The 15,946-nt window shown below is 35.3% G+C and overlaps 1 protein-coding gene across 1 annotated transcript in view; it reads right to left on the reverse strand.

Annotated features, from left to right (window-relative positions):
- Positions 1 to 391: 391 nt before the first annotated feature.
- Positions 392 to 15,946, reverse strand: part of LOC126325899 (protein muscleblind-like) — a 576,348-nt gene continuing 560,793 nt past the window's right edge. Inside the window, exon 12 of the mRNA XM_049995462.1 lies at positions 392 to 5,608. Within this exon, the coding sequence (XP_049851419.1) occupies positions 5,391 to 5,608 (218 nt within the window). The 3' untranslated portion in view covers positions 392 to 5,390. The remainder of the gene's footprint in view (positions 5,609 to 15,946) is intronic.

A 15,946-nucleotide genomic window follows, 5' to 3' on the forward strand; every position in this document is an offset into this window, starting at 1 on the left:
TAGAATACTGTACAGAAGTAGGCTTCTTCCTGGTAATGAATAAACTGTCCCATTCTGCATCCTTGAAGGGTTTCCAAGTACATGAATCCAAATTAAATTGATCTAACCTGCTGCTTTAAAATATGAAGACAAGACAATGAAATGTTGGATGTATATTACCGAAAATCACGCTGTGTCATACAAAAACATATGTCTGGTGATAATTCCATTTCAAATGGTTGCAGGACAAAATCACGCTAACATGCTAGTTGGTACTATTTTCTGGTGGAAAGTTTTATTTCTTCAGGTAAACTTACTAATAAAAGAAAGTGATCATGAAGAGGCACAATTAATAAAATCTCAATAGAAGGAAAGTAGTGGTCTTAAATATAATGAAATAAAAATGCAATGGTTCTCTTTATTATTTATTAACTACTGTATTCAGAAAATGGGGAATAGGGATACTTTATATTTACTTTTGTCACTTCCATCACAGTTACATGTGTGTTTAGATGAAAGTGGTTTATACCCGATCATGCATCTGAAGGAGTAATATCTGCCTCATTTCATGGGGTTAGACTGTGTTTACCTATTCAGTAATATGTGAAGACAACTCATGAATAACAATAAAGATTAAATATTAATTTAAGTGAACAAAGACATAATGAGAACAATATATAATGTTACAATTATCATCATAATTTGATGTGGAATGTAAGATTGGCACAGAAAAAACTGATCATTTCTCAATTGAAACTATTACTATTATCAACATTAACAAAAAGTATAATGGGGTCAGAGATGTCTTCACAAAAACCGACTTAAAATTCTTTCAAGATATTTTTGATGTAGGTTAAATGTAGGTCAGTCAAAAGTTTGTGAAAATTGTTAAAATGAGTTCCAGTGTGTTTTATGGCAGGAATGCATTATACCTCAGACTGTGGTATGACCCCTCTAATATTAAGAGGAATTTACAAATTTAGTACAATAGTTGTGTGTCATCAAACACAAGTTTCCACTTCCTTAAAATATACTTAAATCTGAGCAATCTGAAACATTTGTTGTATTCATTATGCCGAAAGTGTCTCCTTTTTTCCTATAATTTCTGCCCATGTGCTGTATGCTTTAAAGAATATTTAAAGAAAACTACACACAAATATTTCTATGTACTAATATGAAAAAAAGCAGTTCACTTCCCACTTCATGCCACGAGTGTTCAATGCTGATTCTTTGGCACAATCAGTACAACAAATTAAATGTTCAGTCTATCCATATTTCACATGCAAAATATCTTGAAAGACATATTCTTTGTATAAATAACCATTTTTTAAAAAATAATCACATTTTGGAACTTTGGTGTGATCAATATTCTATCCACTCATTGCAGATATTAACTTCCACAGAGAATAGGTGCATATGTGTTATACACATTGCAACACCTAATTGTTATACATGTTATTCAGTAATAAGGAGAAAATCAGGTATGGAATGAGAGTCAACACTCAAACTTCTCACCTATTTTTAATGACATTACGTGAACATCTGAGTAATTTCAAAAAATAAAATATTTCTTTTACTGTCCATTTTCTCCTCATTTCTAAATACTGTAATATAAATTGTATAATCTAACAATAACACAACAAGGTACAATTAATGATTATAGTGATACTTAAATAACAACCATACTAAAAATATCACAAAATGATGGATGAAATCAAAAAATAATGAGTCACTGTCACATCCTATATGAGATCCACTTTTCCCAAAAGTGACCCATGTTTTAAATCTTCTTTGATCTTCAAAAATAGATTCAACTAGATACAGTACACTGGACTCAAAGACAATCAGCCTACAAGACAAGTGAAAGAGTGGGAAACAGGCCTTGATTTCTTATAGTCAAGGGGGGAATTATGCTTTTGCTAGTAATGTTCAAACACAAATACAACTGTCCAAGGTGCAACATAAAGAAATTGTATGATGCCTCATATATAATTATTTACATGTTCATTGTTGTTTTTAGTGCATAAACATACAATTTACATTATGATGGTTTCCTTAGATTCAGTGTTTGTTAGCTGAGCCTGGGATAGTTAAAGTAAATAATGCATGACCTAATCAAGCTGCTTGCAGGGTTGCCAAAAAGCCTGATGAAAGCTAAATCTTTACCAAAATTAAAGAGAAAACTTACTCTCTACATTTTCGGTATGTACAAATTATGGTGTACAGTCCTCCTTTCCCCTCTGTAGGATGTGTTTAACCTAAGCTTGTATCATCTATGCTTGTAACAGTGGACTTCTGAGCCCTAGTGGTGAATGGACATTATAAATTTTTGTATTTCAAACAAAAAGGAATCTTTTCAGAATTAAAGTAAGGCATGCAAGTAAAAGCTATGCATATGTGAAAACTGGCTTGATATTAAGTTTGTCTGAATGTGTACTGTGTCCAATCTTAAAATTTATGAAATTAATAGATACATTTTTTAGGCTTAATCTTGAGGTGTAAATGAATGATGAGCAAGTTTAACATGACATTGAAAAGATCCCTTCTATTTGAATCCACTGGAAATTGAAGACAGTTACATTATTTTATAATTTCCTTTATACGTGTAACATATATATATTTATATATATTATATATGAGCCAAAATAATTATGATAAAAATTTATATTTTTAATCTATATAATGGTACACAAAGTATGTATATTACATCTGTCACTTTCCAGTGGAACAACATGCACATTAAAATATATCTCTAAATGTACTGAATATACTGATAGCCTAGGAAGTGTAGTTTTGAATAGCTATGAGATCTCTAGAACATTACAATGAATCATTCTCTGTCCTGAAAAGCAGTCTACACACACACATGTGAACGAATGCGCGCATGCACTGCATTATACAAGGAATAATCCATATAAAGCTCTGTGTGGAATTCTGATCTACATATACCCACGAGAGCTTTTTCGCAGCCAAACTAAATATTTTATTTGTGGCTGGGTCAGTTATTGGATCTAAGCATACAGAAAGAAAGCTAAAACTACATCTTCACACTCAAGTAATAGGTTACATGCTATGTAAAAATGCAAGGGTATATATTGCTTTAAACAAAGCATGTCCATTCTTGAATGAATACACAAGTACTCTTACCTACATAAATAATTACTGAGGGAATACATTATCTACCTTTATCACATTACATTTTATTTTATTACATTACTAATGTATAACTACAGCATAAACTCTATATGATAAAAAATCTTACAACATCTGTGAATGGAGCCATGGGAATCTAATCTGTGGCACTTTGTTTGTTTAGTGTCTATGTGGAATATGGGAATTTATTTAAAGGTAATGGGTAGCAAGAATGGAAGTGCTTTGTTTCCCAGTAAGCCACAGTGAGGTTTGAATTAAGGAGTAGCAGAATGCTCTCGAGTCCCAGGTGCACGACAACAACTGTCTGAATCTGGGAAATACAACCTGCGGACAACAAGCTAGCAATGCTCAGTTTTCCATTGTGTCCTTTATCTTACGCATTTGTGACTGGGATTAAAACAAGTGATCAAAGCCATTATTATGGTAACATCTAGAAGCTAGCAAGCAGCGACTCAAGCTAACCCTGCTCTGCCGGAACTGTTCAGTAAAAATGCTGCCTAGACCCTTGACTACAGTCAATTTTGGAAGCTCACTCTTCTAAACCTTGGTATTAAAGGGAAAGACTCACTTCAACAACATGGCCTAAATTTTCATTAGTCACTACTTCTAACTCCGTAATAAAAGCAACAATCATTTCTCAAAAATTGTTCATTATTAACGTTAGTTCGTGTATTCTTGCACATATACATATATATACATAGAACATTCCCTTGTACAACAACACCAGATCTGTGGCCTATATGTTTATAAGATGTGGATGATTTGTGATGAGGATCAGTTTGTAATACTGAAGGCTACTACAAACAACATAATTAATATAAAAACAAGATGACAGAAGAGTTTCATCCACTAAAGAGAATTTATTATTATCTCAAATACTTCATTATCACATTTCTGTTTCAACAAGGTATGTGACTGTAAAAGATTTTACATATATACAGTAACATCTTGCCCTTTAATACCAAATACCAATTCACTGACATTGGGCAACTTGACTGTTTACCGACAGAATCCAACCAAAACAACACACTATTGAGCCTGCTATGAAGGAAAAATCTTTCGCCCTGATGTAACTCTGATTCTTAAATGCTGTACAGGAACATTTACTTCAGTTTTAAAAAATGTGGCACTTCTTTCATCTGAGAGATATCACGGAGTACAGTAAAGATTTAGTGCAAAGAAGACCTCCAGATTACATACATTCATTCTTGCGAGGCTCTTTGGTCCTGTTTGCACTATGTACAATTTAAGGTAAATATCCAAATATGTTTTTGTCACAGCCTCTAAGGACAGAACACCAGTTAGAGACTGAGTTACAATCACTCATTTGACTAGAACCAATGACTGATTTTTTTTTTCTTTTCATCTGCACGTATGTCCTGGCAGGATATAACAATAGAGAATAGTACAGACACATGACAAATAAAGCAACACTGTGGCAGTGACTTTAGACAGTCTTTTATATCATATTTTAATGAAAAATTACTTATACAGATCTTACACAAATTATTACAAATAAATATCAAAACATTTTATAAAGTCAGTATGTTGATGTTTGCATTATTTAGGTTTCCTGCCAAGTCATACAATCAAATACATTGTAATCTAATAAACAATAAAATTATATTTTATCTGTATATTTCATTCAGATTAATTGAAATGTGGTGACTCAGTCTGTAACCTGCCAGTGCTGATAATCCCCGTCTATCTCACTTACACCTTCATTTCTTCTTTTGTTCTCCCACTGATAATAATATATTTATGTCCAACTTTCACACTCAGTGGGAGACTCTCAGGCCTTAAGCTTCCCCACTAGTTACTTCAAGACCTAGGAGCACATTTGTTAAACTACTATTCTATACAGGGAACGATACAAAACAATATTTTCGTTAACCACCCCTTTAGAAGGGAATTATTTATGTAATACAAAAAGAAACTAGGACAGTGAGTATAAAAACCTTCCCTCTCAGTGTATCTTGTGGACTTGAGCGCTCCTACAGAAGGACAGGCCTCTTCCATCGGCTGCCCACTGTGTATCTGCACACTCCACATTCACAATGCCTCGGCAACCTGTCATGTTAGAACTATATAATGCAAAATTAACGTTATGCATCAAGATATTCTTTGTCATTTTATGACTTTATAATTGTTACAATAATTATAATGATATAAACATTGTAATAAACAAGTTGATTTCTTTGATAAGTAAACAAAACACTCTACAAATCATGTAACAAATATCATCATATTAGTGTAAACTAGGAATTAAACGCAAATACTTGTTGAGAAAGTATGCGATTTGATGGAAGGACATTATCAGATGTAGTTGTATGTCCTTGATCCTCCAGTTGCACCATCTCATTAGCCGGGGGCAGTGGAATAGGGATGTGATAATATTTACACAGTGGGCGAACACATTTCCCCTTCACTGCATCCCGGCAAACAGTAACTTTCATGTCCACAACCTCCACGTGACCTGCAACAAAAATTTCACAATGATAAAACTCTGTGGCTAGTTACAAATATAGCAGGGCAGAAAGACATTCACATTTTCTGTAACTGTTTGGGAGTAATGTCTGCTTGTCGTGCTGTTACACATTACCAACAAATGAAAATTTTGTACATCATGCTGCACACTAGCAGACTAAATATGAGGAGTTATAGATGGTGCCTAGGATTCAACTGTAGCTATTCCTTCACGCAGTTTTGATAAAGTGCATTTACAATAAGAGAGAAATGGAATCCCAACATTACTGTCAAATTATTTTCTTCACCATGACAGCTGCATGTACAGCCAACAAATTTCATCAACTCAAGTCATTTTGGCACTACAGAGATAATGACTACAGTAAACGTGTTCACAAATCTTGCTTTCTAAAATTAGAGAAAAATCACAAAAGCAGCAATAAGCCAAGAAAATCAACTGGTCGAAAATGTAAGTATGGTGTTAACATGGTAATGGTTCTTAATCAAATTCCCTTGAACCATTATTTACTTGATACAATGGAAGGGGGCCATTAACAGTTCGAATGCAAGTGCAACAAATGTAAAGGTAGATAAATATTTGCTGTTCAAAAATGATGACAACAAATTCTCATTTAGGTTTGGACTCCAGAAGGTTCAGACAGAAAAGGTCTGTGATAGGTACCAATTAAAGATATTTTATATCATGCCCTCAAGTAAACAGGACTGTAGCTCTATTGCATTTAGTGTTCCTTTGCTGTAGACACCATAACAGTAATATAATAGAGCACTGAAATCAGAAAGCTTTTTGAAGGTGGTATGTATGTGAGGTGACTAATCACATATTTACAGCTTATCACCTAGCAAAGGGGGGAGAGTATTTGTAACAGGCACTTTAAGATGCTAACTGGACTGCTCACAAATCGAGACCTGCTCCTCAAAGTGACAGCCACCATCTTTCAATTTGACATGATGCTGGAACCTATTATTGTCCATAAAACATGCTTAAATAGATGTGTGTTTGTGTATGTTGGGGGGGGGGGGGGGGGGGGGGAGGGAACTGAGAGCCAATTACAGGGTAAACATCTTCAACAGGACAAAATTTTCCAAAATATGGTCTCACAACCAGAATTTTATAGATCATGTCTGGAATTCTTTTCAGAAGAATTTTGGTGCTCACAGTACTCCTACCTCAATCCTTGCTGAACTGGGTACCACTTTTCAAGGAGAATAGCTTTCACTTCCTGTAGACCTCATAGGCACCATTCAGTTGCACCATCATTTACTAGTTTATGTACTGTGTTGATGCCCATATGAAAATTAGTTGTGCTATATCAAACTGAGACAACCAGCTCTTTATTCCTAATATGTTCTAGGCTCAAATACAAAATCTTTCTCTTGAACTATTTCGTTTAAGCCATACCACATGTTCTAAACTTTCAATCAAGTTCATCCTATTTGATATACAATCTATGAGACACAGTGACCTTTTTGAGTTATTTTTTGCTCTGGAAAGCAGTATAGTACTATGTATGGTACGTGGTCTCATTCTTATAATGAAGCACATGTAATGTGTGTGTTTCAGTTTCACAATAATGCAAAAACTTCATCTACCTTGGTTATTTCCAAATAGAGATAATACACTGTTTTGCACATTGGGATGCGATGGTACTGAAATATGAAACAGAAGTATACATCAACAATCCACTGATAATCATACGATTACTGTAGCCATTCGGCAGAAAGGTTAAACATATCAGTGGACAAGAATAATATTGGAACAGATACAACAAACATATCTCTCAGCTGTAGGATTCTGAAACACCTGTTTGGGATCACTGAAACTTTGTGGCCATTTTGGATGCATTTCAACAAGCAACATTCACAGTTGGACAATCAGGAATCATAAACCTAACATTCTAAATACATATACGTAGTTGAGCCAAAAAATAACAGTGGATGGAGAGGTTCTGGAGACAGGATCTCCATCTAGGTGGCTCTACTACTCACTGATTTAAGTCAGTTGGCCAAATGCTCTCCATGCAGACACGTCAATAAGGTCAGAGAGCTTGTTTTCAACAATGCTCTTTCACATGTTCAGTAATTTTTCAGTGGCAGATGTGATAGAACAAACAGTTAGCATAAGGTATTAATCAAAAGTTGATACAGGTGATGAGACATAGTGTTCTGTTGAGGCCCTTGAAACAAAATGACATTTAAGCCAATACAAGCCATCTTAATTTTCATGACTGAAGTGAACACTCTAGCATGAATTTGATCTACAAAGATATAACAGTTAAATCATCAGCACTTTATTCAAGTACTAAAATGGCTGTATGAGGCTCCTCTAAAGAAACTGCCTATATTGTGGTCAAAGGTTTTACTTCATCACTGTAACCATGATAATGATCACTCATCACTGAGTTTCAAACAGTTTATACTAGGTATGGATGCAAGTGATTCGTTTTGTTCAAAAAAAGTAACTAAAAGGGAAGTATCGAGGACAAAGAAGAAGTGAAACAAAAACTAGCTAATACATAAGACAGCATATACAAGAACTTTGACCCAACTGAAATTTCTACACATACAATATTTGGTCAACAGACCCAAAACAGTTTGGCATCAGAATGCATAGTTAAACCCATCTATCAGCAAAAAAGAAATTCTTGCTACTTTTGTGTCACCCTCTACACTACCTCAATGATGCAATCATGTTTGAAAATAGAGGTCAGACCTGCAGCTGTATGTGTTACTCCTCCAAATCATTAGCTTTTCAAGTACATTTTAATCAATTTGCATTAAGTCACACAGAAATTCTGGTGTTTGAGGGAGAATAAGGAGAAACAATGAAAGTTGGTTGACATCATTTATGTATTATTTCCTGACTCTTTAACCTAAATTTGTCAAATAACTGTTTGTATATCATTCTGGCACTCAGTTATTGGCAATAATATGCATCTAAAATAAAATGTTGTATTCTATGCTTGAGGTGAAAGTAATTCATTAGTCTTCTTCGCTAAACTCAGTCAGATGTGCATAACCTAATGAGCATTTATGATTTGTCTTTATTCATTCATCACTTTTCTTTTTAGTATTACGGTTCCCAGTTTTTAGAAACTCGTAAAGTTATTGGTCCTGGCCCTGAATTTCTGTCTGTTTTATTGATCGAGTCCTTTCTCTTTTTTTTAAAAAAAAACTAAAATATTGAAAAGATTTGCAGTCCTAATCTATCAGGTACTCAAATAAAATGGCTTTAATTCTCCAGTTTGCATTTGAGAGTTCTACGATTTTTCTACAGAGATCTTCATTATTTCTTCATATGTAGTTGACACTTCACATTATTTTCTGCCACACAATTTTTGAAGAGTTTTCTTTTTATCCTTGCTCTGACTTTATTTTTATTGTTTTGAGTGTTGCAGTGTTCCTTGCTATGTTGAGTGCTTGTGATTTTATTACTGATCTTTAGCTAAGGAGATGATTTTTGATTCTGGGTATCCTTGAAGAGTTGTTACAACTTTGTTTTCTTTTTCGGTGTCTCCATCTGTTGTTAAGACTGTTAGTTGAGGTACTACAGATTCAGAAAAGTAATTATAAACATGCTCATGACCAAAGTATTTCAATTATTCTTCTGTTGATAACATTTCTCTCTTCAAGATATGCTGTTTTATACATGGCATGTCAGTGTACTAAAATTCTCTCATAATCTATGAAGTGAAATAATGTAGAATCTCTCAGAAAAGATATTTCAAAATATTATGTGGTCTATATACAATGGATAAGAAAGTCAGACACCACTTTGTTTAAGGAACTATGCTGGCATTTGGCAGAAGTTATTTAGAGAAAAAGTACATCTGGATGGGAAAGTGGTGACAAAAACTGCATTATTGAGATGTTGATTGCCTTCTAGTGTCAATTTGCTCTGCCATTTGTTTCAGTGGTGCTGTTTAATATTTGGAGAATCTGAGGATGATTACTTTTGTTATGTATCTTGCCATGAGTTGTGTATGTACTTATCGTATTGGACACTGAACTGCACACATTTCTCTGCCAGTCTTCCCACAAACTAGTTCCAGCGAAAAGGTATCTTTCAATCACTTAACACTCCAAGTGTTCAAGAATCAAAGTATGCATTAACATGTGGGAAAAATCATTAATTTTTTAATTGTGTTGAAAGTTAATGTTCAATGTGCTTTGAGGTAAAAACCAAAAGTTGAAGTTCCAGCCAATAACTGAAATCTATTTTCTTAGATGATAAGGTGATATTGTCAATATAAGTCAATCTTTTCATGCACTCACTGTAACATTAATGACAATTTGATGCTATAGAGAGAAGTATACTTTTGAAATTCATGTGCATCTGGCATAAGACTGCCTTGAATATTTTAATAGCAATAGTGAGTTGTCATTTAATCATGGCAGGACATGTTTACATTTCACAAGCAGAGAGATCTGATTGTTATGTACGGTCATGCAAATGATAATTCGAATGAAACTGTGAGGCTCTACTAAATGAATTCCAGAGAGAAGACAGCCAAACCAATGAATCCTTGCTGTTGTTTATTTCTATGTCAGTAAGATGGGATCCATAGTACCACAAATTGTGGATCAAGGTAGACCAAGTTTTGCTCATATGGCTGACTGGGACGACTGCATTCTGCAAGATATCAAAGGAGATCTAGATGTCAGCACATGAAGGAAATATCATGTGCAGTTCAAGTAACTGCATCATGTTCAGTGAGTGCAGAGACTTTCAGTTGCCAATCACTAACAATGGGAGAACTTTTGTAGATGGTTTATTGCTTTATCTGTTGAACCATTGCTAATGTCTTCAGTCTTATTTGCATATGAAACAATATTTTGAATAGCATATTTTTCCAACAAACATTTGTGGGTGAATAAAAATCCTCGTGATTCAATTATAGCTATATGCCAGCAGCAATTGAAGATCAAAGGAAAGGGCTGGAATTTAGAAGATTGTCAGGTCTATGTGTTATCCCAGAATGTTTTAAAAGTGATTTCTATAAAGACTTTATTTATAACATATGAGAGGCCTGCTGCAGGATGTGCCCAGCAGACAAGAGGAAACACAGTTTATATGTTACAGTGCTCTGACACATTTCAGCTGCATTGTTTGGAATGCACTGAATGATACTTGCCATGACATATTTAGACATAGGGGAGAACCAATTCAATGACTTGCGTGTTTCTATAGCCTCAAATCTTTTAATAGTTATCTGTGGAGCAACTTAACAACTGGTTTAAGCAGCAAACATTCCTAATGTAAGGAAACTTCACCAACATACCGTGTAAGCATTAAACATCATTATGATGAAGCCATGTGGATGTGTAGAGTGATTCAGTGTGTAAAATGACTCTAAATATGAATCAATCAGTCTTTTATTAACCAAATAAATAAATAGATAACATGAAAACACTACTCACCAATTGGCGTATCCTGTAAATTATTTTATTTGCTAGAGATGTGGTCATTCTTTGTCAGTCATAAAAAAGTCTGACAGATGTGTCAATAAAATAAGCAATTCAGACACAGACATAACCTCTTATTATCACCCCAACTTGAGACTCATTATGAATGTTACATGACTGGCCAAATATCTGGCAGATCAGACCACCACGTTGTTGTAGTCTTGAGTCCAAAGAATGGTGTTGGTTGGTTCATTCAGTGGAAGGGGACCAAAGAGCAAGGTCATCAGTCCCATCAGATTAGGAAAGGATGGAGAACGATGTTGGCCATGCCCTTTCACAGGAACCATCCTGGCATTTACTTGAAGCGATTTAGGGAAATCATGTAAAACCTAAATCAGGATGGCTGGAAGCAGGTTTGATCCATCGTTCTCCCAAACGAGAGTCCAGTGTGCTAACCACTGTACCACCTCACTTGGTAAGAATGGTATTAAGAAGCTCTCCACACTAATCTATCCTCTGCAAGCCTGTTCATCTCTACTAACTATTGCAGCCTACATACATTTGAATCTGCTTACTGTATTTCAATCTTGATCTCTCTCAACCTCCTCACCTTTTCCATAAATCCCTCCATTACTAAACTGACAATACCTTGTTTCTTCCAAATGTGTCTTAAAAAATCTTTTTTCAGTAAGATAGTGCTGCAAATTTATTTGTCCCCAATTTGATTCAGTAGTTATTCAGTTTACTCACCTAAGCTACAGTATTCATGTGTAGCAACACATTTCCAAAGATTCTATTCTTTTCTTGTCTAAACTGTTTATTGTCCATGTTTCAGTTCTGCATAAGGCTATAATTTAACCACATATCTTTAGGATAGACTTCCTAATAATTTAAATTTTATATGTTAATAAACATTCCTTTTTTAAGAAATGTTTTTCTTGCTATTCCCAGTCTGTGTACTATACCACCTGTACTTTGGCATCTGTAGTTTGGCAATCATGTTATTTTGCTCCCAATCTCCTATTTTTACTTTCTCATTTCAAAATCTAATTGCCTCAAAATTGCCTGATTTAATTTGACTATATTCCATTGCCTTGTTTGATTCTTTTTGATGTTCGTCCATAATCTCTTTTCAGGACTACCCATTCCATTCAGCTGCTCCTCCAAGAACTTTGCTGTCTCTGACAGAATTAGAATGTCATCAAAAACCTCAAAGTTTTATCTACAAAATTAGGAATAAAATAGATTGCTTCTCACTGCAGAGATGACCCATTGAGCTGCAGGCAGACACAATGAAAAAATTATAGATGCCAGCCAAAGCCTTCTTCAGCAAAGACAACACACACATATTCACACAGGCAAGCAAACCTCAAGCACATATAACCACTACCCTTGACAACTCAGCAGGTCATCTTTATGATTAGTAGCAATCTATCCTGTTGCTGATACTCCAACCTGGAGTTTCCATTGTTCAAAGTTTTTATTTCTTCTCCCTGAACAATAAATCCCTCTCCAAATTTCTCCCTGGTTTCCTTTACTGCTTGCTCAATGGACAGATTGACTAACATTAGAAATAAGCTACAAGGACACGGAATGTAAGGGACACAGTAGTTGAGACAGGAATGAGACTGTCTTCCACACTGTTTCATTCACTTATCAACTACTGCTTTGCTTCCCTGTCCTTCAGTTCTGCTAACTGCAATCTAGTTTCTGTACAGGCAGTAAATAACCTTTCTCTCTCTTTATTTTATCGCTCCTACCTTCAGAATTTCAAATGATGTATTCCAGTCAACATTGTCAAAAGCTTTCTTTAAATCTACAAATGTGATGAATGTAGATTTGGCGTGTTCTTACATTTCTGTGGAACCCAAACTGATCTTCCCCAAGGTTAGCTTCTACCAGCTTTTCTATTGTTCTGTAAATAATTCATGGCAGTATTTTGCAACAATGACTTATTAAACTGATAGTTTTGTAATATTCACACCAGTCACCCCCTACCTTCTTTTTGGAACAAGAATTATTGTGTTACTGTTGAAGTCTGAAGGTATTTTGCTTGTATTGCACACTAGGTGGAGTAATTCTTTTGTGGCTAGCTCTCCCAAGAATATCAATAATTCAGATGGAATGTCATTTGTTACCGTGACCTTGTTTTGTCTTAAATCATTTATAGCTCTGTCAAATTCTTTTCGCAGTATCATGTCCCCATCTTCTCTTCTTCTAGTTTCTCTTTCTTTTCTATGAAACTGTCTTGCATATCCCATCTATATAATCCATCAATCTTTAAGCTTCCCCCTCTTTTCTTACTAGTGGCTTGCCATTTGAGCTCTTTAATTTTTTCTTGTAGGTGCCATCTATCTTTTCACTTGTCATGCATGCTTAAACAACCTTGTAACATGCATACCCATTTTGCACTTTCTATCAGTTTCATTTTTTGATGCCTGTATTCACTTTTGCACACTTCATCTGCTGCATTTTAACATTTTTTCCACCTTTCATCACTGAAATTCAGTATCTTGTGTGGCATCCAAGGATTATTTCCAGGTCTTGTCATTTTGCCTATTTGATCCTCTGCTCATGAACTAGTTCATCTCTTGAAGTAGCCCATTCATTTTCTACAGTATTCCTTTCCCCTGTTTCTGTCTTTCATTGCCTAATGTTCACTTAGAAACTCTCAAGAACTTCTGTTTCTTTCAGTGAATGCAGATACCATCTTTCTAAAATTTCTTCAGTTCTAATAAGTATCTACAATGGACATTGTACAGGATTTGAGTATAAAATTTTACTTGTGTACCCTACAAATGGAGGCAAAATTATAAATATGCTCCTCACAAAGATAGCCAAATGCGTGCATAGGCTTACTGTATAAAGGGAAAATACACACAAAGTTGGAGACAGTATCAAGTTGAGTTATTAAATATTTGATTTTTAATTATTGCAGTACTCAAGTTTTAGCACTGACCATGTCCAAATGGTGTCTTGAACTTCCTGGGCTCCAGTTTCAGTGGGATCTGGTCATTAAACACACTTACTGCTTTAAATGTTGTAGGAAAGCTCTGGTATAATGTAAATACTTTTGAAGTAAAGGAGGCCACTCACTGAAAAGCAGAATCATTGAGACACACACATTTGCATGTGCCCATCGATGACTCAGCACTTATTGCTTTAGCAATACAAGGCTATACATTCAATGTTAAGAGTCAAGCAAGAGTCAATTAGAAGAATGAGGGATTCAAGTTACTTCAATAAACTGAGATATTCAGGTAATAAGTTACACAACGGAAAAGGAATTATGTTAAAAGAAGTAGGAAAATATTAAAACAGTAACAATCTACATTATAGCAGAAATGGTGGTTTACATGTCAATGAATGTTTCAAGGTATCGATCACTTTCACTAACAAGAAATGATGTCCACCAGTTAAAGTACATAGAGTAAATTGGGAAAAAGAAAACAGTAGAAGCAGACAACTGAAATAAGACTGTCAAACTCTGTAAAAGTACTTCAAGGTGCATATGGGTACTCACTGGTGCTGAAGAGAAGAAATCTTGTTACATTCATGTAGCTGTGATAAGCTTCCAGAAAAGTATCTGTAGAACTAGGGCACCATTTTATGCACTGAGAGATAAAGCTTGCATCACTTATGCCTTAAATGGAAATATCAGTTTTATCCGCTGCTCTCCAATTTCTTTTGCTAGTGAGACCTTTGACTTCATAGAGAGAATGAATACTGTGGCATTCGCACAACCAGATTTGATCATCACCTACTCATTATTTCTAAAGTCACAGAAGTAGTACTCATAAAAGGTGGTCTGGAATAGTGTAAACCCATCAACTTGAATACTGACTGAAATAAAATATTTAGTAATAACAAATGTTATCCCCAGATTCAGTTTCTTCTTAATGGGTATTATAGATTACTTGACTATATGTTCCTTAATTTACAGCTGTTGATCATCATCATCATCATACTGTGCAGTTCCCAGCTGCTTACCAAGTCTGTTTGGCAAATAGGCCTCTACATCATCTTCTGTCTTCCCTCCAACTCTGTGCCTCCACTTTCATCCAGTCTTTTCATTTCTTTCATGCACAGTCCTTCACTCCTTTCAGCTGCTTGGCTCTTGGCTTTCTTCCTGGTCTTTATCCCTTCTCTTTCATCTTGTATATCTTTCTGAGTATCCTCTCCTCCTACATTCATTTGACATGTCCATACCATCTAAGTCTTGATTCCTCTGTCCTATCCTGTAATGGTTCTCCTTTAATTCCCTGACCCTCTCAGTCCTTATCCTGTTTGTCAGACACTTCAGTACTGTTTCTCAAGAATTGCATATGACTAGCTTGTATTTTACTTCTCTCTCTTTCATTTGATATATAAAAAGAAACTTCCACATGGGAAAAACATATTAAAAACAAAGATTCCAAGACTTACCAAGCGGGAAAGCGCTGGTAGACAGGCACAATAAAATAACACACAAACACACACACACAAAATTTCGAGCTTTCACAACCGGCGGCTGCTTTGTCAGGAAATAGGGAAGGAAAAGGAAAGATGAAAGGATGTGGGTTTTAATGGAGAGGGTAAGGAGTCATTCCAATCCTGGGAACGGAAAGACTCACCTTAGGGGGAAGAAAGGATAGGTATATAATCGCGCGCGCGCGCGCGCGCGCACACACACACACACACACACACACACACACACACACATATCCATCCATACATACACAGACACAAGCAGACATAAAATATATAAAAAATATTTTATGTCTGCTTGTGTCTGTGTATGTATGGATGGATATGTTTGTGTGTGTTTGTGCGAGTATATACCTAGCCTTTCTTCCCCCTAGGGTGAGTCTTTCCACTCCCGGGATTGGAATGACTCCTTACCCTCTCCCTTAAAACCCACATCTTTTCATGTTTCCTTTTCCTT

This window comes from Schistocerca gregaria, chromosome 2 (assembly GCF_023897955.1).
Source record: "Schistocerca gregaria isolate iqSchGreg1 chromosome 2, iqSchGreg1.2, whole genome shotgun sequence".
In the NCBI taxonomy this organism is placed as follows: domain Eukaryota; kingdom Metazoa; phylum Arthropoda; class Insecta; order Orthoptera; family Acrididae; genus Schistocerca; species Schistocerca gregaria.